This window comes from Nicotiana sylvestris, chromosome 5 (assembly GCF_000393655.2).
Source record: "Nicotiana sylvestris chromosome 5, ASM39365v2, whole genome shotgun sequence".
Taxonomy (NCBI): domain Eukaryota; kingdom Viridiplantae; phylum Streptophyta; class Magnoliopsida; order Solanales; family Solanaceae; genus Nicotiana; species Nicotiana sylvestris.
This window is the reverse complement of record NC_091061.1, coordinates 176,050,234-176,055,230: the sequence shown is the minus strand read 5'-3', so window position 1 is coordinate 176,055,230 and position 4,997 is coordinate 176,050,234. Positions and strand designations below refer to the sequence as shown.

The 4,997-nt window shown below is 31.2% G+C and overlaps 1 protein-coding gene across 1 annotated transcript; it reads left to right on the top strand.

The window, feature by feature from the left end:
- Nucleotides 1-1,581: 1,581 nt before the first annotated feature.
- LOC104247345 (8-hydroxygeraniol dehydrogenase-like) lies at nucleotides 1,582-4,511 on the top strand. Its single transcript, XM_009803331.2, has 5 exons — nucleotides 1,582-1,756; nucleotides 2,155-2,268; nucleotides 3,135-3,645; nucleotides 3,762-3,915; nucleotides 4,015-4,511. The coding sequence occupies exons 1-5, from the start codon at nucleotides 1,659-1,661 to the stop codon at nucleotides 4,215-4,217; spliced, it is 1,080 nt and encodes a 359-aa protein (XP_009801633.1). The 5' UTR covers nucleotides 1,582-1,658; the 3' UTR covers nucleotides 4,218-4,511.
- The last annotated feature ends 486 nt before the right edge of the window (nucleotides 4,512-4,997 follow it).

Genomic DNA, 4,997 nt, shown 5'->3' with positions numbered 1-4,997 from the left:
CGTGCAATATCACTTTACGATAGTGATTTTTCACGCTATCAAGATCGTTCTTCAATTCTATCTTTTTAACAATTATAAAAGTGGACTTGTATATGAACATTCAAATGACAAATATATTTAAAGTTATTTTAAGGTTTGGATCATCAATTCAGATGCTAAAAATCTTTTCCGAGGGAAAAAAATATCCTACCGACAGTTTTTATCCCAAATTCTAGTGGATTGAGATATTGTCCTCAAGTGGTAGCGTCGACGCTGCATTTATTCATTTGACACATAGTTAAGTCATTATAGTATTAGTTTCTTTGATTTGATTTTGATCATGACAAGATTAACGAGCTTTTCTTTAACTACAATTTTTTTCCCCTCAAATTATTGTTTCACTTTTTATATCTGATTAGTTTTGGAAGTATTATGTATAACTTTTCTAACAGAGGAAGCTATTAGATAACAAGAAGTGAAGAAGAGTTGGTAAATGATTTCAAACTAAAGAATCATGCAAATAATTGATTGCATATCGCACAATTTTGACTTCAAGAGTTCTGTGGAATTCAAAGTTGGCAACCCTAATTCAGAAGCGTATCTAAGATTTTAATAGTATGAATGTACTAATATCTTTATCAATATATGATTTGAAAATATAAATTTTTTTGTACGATGACAAGTTAACAAGCAAACTCACATTAATATTATTAGCATTATTAGCTAGTTTTCATACTTTGAAAACTATCAATAATAAAGGCATTTCTTATCGTTTTAATTTGAATATCTTACGTTAGTATATAGCACGCTAAAAGCTATTTAAAAATTCCCCATCCATCCTATTACGTAATTTTTTTTTATGTATTTCTATTTTCCTATAGATACGTTATTTGCATTATTAGTGAAAGCTTTCTTTTTAAAGAATAAGTAGGAATTGCACACCGGACCTTTGGGTTAAAAGTGCACACATTGAGAATGAGTTCACATATGCTTATTTAACAACAAAATCAAAAATATATAAGTGCTATACATAGTTTAGGAAGGGGAACATAAGTTCATGTGAACCCATCACTTCCCATATAGATCCGTCCATGCGTTAATTAACTTATATAGAGGAATCACCTTATATTTTTTTTCCCTTTTTGATATATATAATCTAATCATGTTAAAAAATAGATCTTATGACTATTTGTTCACAATCCAAGCTCATGACACATATTATTCGATTTGATCCAACAGATTTCACGGACTTGTCCCTCCGATTATGCCAGCGTCAGGCCCAAAAACACGTATATCACAAGAATTTATGATATATCTTATAAAGTTCTTCAGTTTTCTCTCATTCTATGTTTGGTCAAACACGATCATACACGGACCCATATATATATATATATATAGCATTTGCCCGAAGTATATATTACGCCACATAGAGACAAGAAGATTGTCTTTAGGTGATCATATTAAATAAAAAATTCAAAAAAAAAAAAAAAAACATTGTCAAGCCATGACGAAAACGTTTTCTTCACACCTCATCGACTACGTCATAAGCAATGAACTCTAATCCCTATATATACATAATATCGAAAACCAACCACTTCACTATATATCTATCCATTTCCTACTGCAATTAACTACTACTAAATTTGTTGTGATATCTTTAAAAAACAAAAATTAAGAAAATGGCAAAATCATGTGAGAATGGACATCCAGTAAAGGCCTTTGGATGGGCAGCTAGAGATACTTCTGGTATTCTTTCTCCTTTCAACTTTTCAAGAAGGTAATTTTCTTTTATCTTCCTTTTGTAATATTACTCCTTCCGTTTCAATTTATGTGAACTTGTTTGATTGGGCACCAACTTTAAGAAAAAATGAAGATTTTTGAAATTTGTGGTCCTAAACAAGTCATAATATTTATATGGCTATAATTATTTGAAACTTGTGGTAGTAAACATGCCAGAGTTTTTGTGTGGTTATAAAAACTTCTTATTAAGGGTAGAATTCGAAATTCAAGCTAAATTATTTTCATATTTAGAAAGGATTATTTTTTTTAACGGACCAAAAAAGAAATAAGTTCACATAAATTGAAACAGAGACAATATGATTTATGCTTCTCTCTTTTATGGAAGTTTTGGTTATGAAAAACTCTAATGGAGGTTTGGTTTTGGAATGGGTGCAGAGCCACGGGTAAAAAGGATGTGCAATTTAAAGTTATGTATTGTGGAATTTGCCATTCTGATCTTCATCAGCTCAAGAATGAATGGAGTAATAGCATATATCCAATGGTACCTGGGTTAGTTCCATTTTCTTACTTTTCATTTATTTATTTGCATATGAATTAAAGTTGTATATGATGACGTGTTAATATGTCTAATCTAACTTGTGATAACATGTTAATTAACATTTATATCAGGTTTTTAATCGGGGTATTATCACTTTTAGCCCATGCCAGAAATATTTATATTTGGTAGCCGAAAAAGTGTACAAAATTTATATAATTTTTGTATATAACATACAGAATATATATATATACATTTTTCTGTTAATATTTTTACAACGACTATATAGTGTCATTTTCCGTTTTATTTATAAATACTTATAGCATACATTTAGCTAAAGTATAAGAAATAAGGCTTTTAGTGACAACCTTCCGTGGCCACTACTGTAGTCGCCACCAAAAGTCTGTATGGCCGGCTGGAGTGTTGTGGCACATTATTTATCTTTTGTGGCGAACTAAATAGCCGCAAAAAAACTAATTTTTTTTCCTGTTATTGGAAAAAATTAGTTTTTTTTCCTGTTATTGGAAAAAATTAGTTTTTTTTCCTGTTATTGGAAAAAATTAGTTTTTGTGGCTACAAAGCTCACCACAAAAGGTAAACAAATGAGTTACAATATAGATTTAAAATAGCTTGTCATATCGGGCGACATAGACTTTTCGCCACTAAAAAGCGTACTTTCTGTAGTGTATAATTATATTATAAGTGATCTATGGTGTAAATATTTTTTACGCCGTTAATGAATTGAAATTAAACTCTTGCAAATATGTACTTTTCCTTTTGTGGTATGTTTTTATGATTGATATATGAAAGGTTCTACATAAAATTAACCAAATTTAAGATTATAGGAGAGAATAAAGTTTCTGTCTCAATTGTTTTTCAGGCATGAGATTGTCGGTGTGGTAACCGAAGTTGGTAGCAAGGTAGAAAAGTTTAAAGTCGGAGACAAAGTAGGGGTTGGATACTTTGTAGAATCTTGTCGAAAATGTGAAAACTGTAGCAACAATCTCGAGAATTACTGTCCTGGTCAAATAATGACAACCAATGGTACTTACTCTGACGGAACCATAACGTATGGAGGTTACTCCGATATCATGATTTCTGATGAACATTATGTAGTTCATTGGCCTGACAATTTGCCAATGAAAGCCGCTCCTTTACTATGTGCTGGAATTACAACATATAGTCCTTTGAAATATTTTGGACTTGATAAGCCTGGAATGCACATTGGTGTTGTTGGTCTTGGTGGTCTTGGTCATATGGCTGTGAAATTTGCTAAGGCATTTGGAACTAAAGTGACTGTTATTAGTACATCTACTAGTAAAAAACAAGAAGCAATTGAGCGTTTGGGTGCGGACTCATTTTTGGTTAGCCGTGACCCTGACCAAATGCAGGTGAATATTATGACTTTTGACTTTATACCTCGCTCAATCAATCAACTATGTTTCAATCTTAAACGGGAGTTTGACATAAGAATATTAATTTTCATATATACATGCAATATGAGCAGGCTGCAACAGGCTCGCTTGATGGCATCATTGATACTGTCTCTGCAATTCACCCTCTTCTTCCATTGATTAATTTGTTGAAAACTCATGGGAAGCTTGTAATGGTTGGCGCACCAGAAAAACCACTAGAGTTGCCCGTATTTCCCTTGCTTTTAGGTATGTTTCTTGAATCAACTGTTTCTATATATCCATGCATTCTTTTTAGAACCAACAAAATTTGATATTGATACAAAAGTTATATAATTTGATAAACAGGAAGGAAGCTAGTAGCAGGGAGTGCCATAGGAGGGATAAAGGAGACACAAGAGATGGTAGATTTCGCAGCAAAGCATAACATTACACCAGATGTTGAAGTCGTGCCAATGGACTATGTGAATAGAGCTTTGGACCGTCTTTTGAAATCGGATGTTAAGTACCGTTTTGTACTTGACGTTGGCAATACATTGAACAACAGTTAGTAGGGGAGTTGGGCAAGAAAATGAGAATTGGATCTACCATGTGTGCTTCTCAGTAAATCGGATTGCATAATATATTTTGGATAGTTTAAGAAATAGGAGTTCGTAATCGCTAGAAAGCCATGATGTAACCATAATGAAAGAAGGATTAGAAGGGGGAAAAAGAAATTCAGAATTGGTGTATGCACAGTACAATAAGGCTTAGATGTAATAAAGTGACCATCACCTACAACTTATACATCCCGGATTGGTTCAGTTTTTATCAAAACCAAGCCAAATCAACTATATCTTTTTGGATTGATTAAGTTTTATCGGATTTTTCGAATTTTTTGAGTTTTTTGTTACTTAAATATTAATTTAACCTTACTTTGTTAATTTTTTTATAAGGAAATATATGTTTAGTAACATATAAAAATTGACAAACACATTATCTATTAAAATATTCTTATGGGATAATTTTCTTAGTAACACATAATAATTATTTTTAGTCGTTTAATATCAATTTTTCGTTGATGTACACTTTCAAGCTTAACCGAATTTAGTAATTAAACATAAAAATCAATATGATACCTAAATAATAAAAAACACTTCATATTTAAGAATTTAATAGATCTTAACATATGATATGAATATGGAAGAACAAAGAGATTGATGTATTTCAGTAACATATGATGAGAAAGTGATCATACAACGTATTATTTAAGGTTAATAAATATGGAGCACTTTATATACTCTTAAATATTATATCCCTCACGAGAATCCCAAATATTTCTAGATATTTTT

Excerpts from the sequence above, each read along its gene's own strand:
- LOC104247345 (XM_009803331.2), top strand. The coding sequence starts at position 1,659 with ATGGCAAAATCATGTGAGAATGGACATCCAGTAAAGGCCTTTGGATGG. Across the intron at positions 2,269-3,134 it reads ATATATCCAATGGTACCTGG|GCATGAGATTGTCGGTGTGG; the intron begins GTTAGTTCCATT and ends ATTGTTTTTCAG. Across the intron at positions 3,916-4,014 it reads CGTATTTCCCTTGCTTTTAG|GAAGGAAGCTAGTAGCAGGG; the intron begins GTATGTTTCTTG and ends TTTGATAAACAG.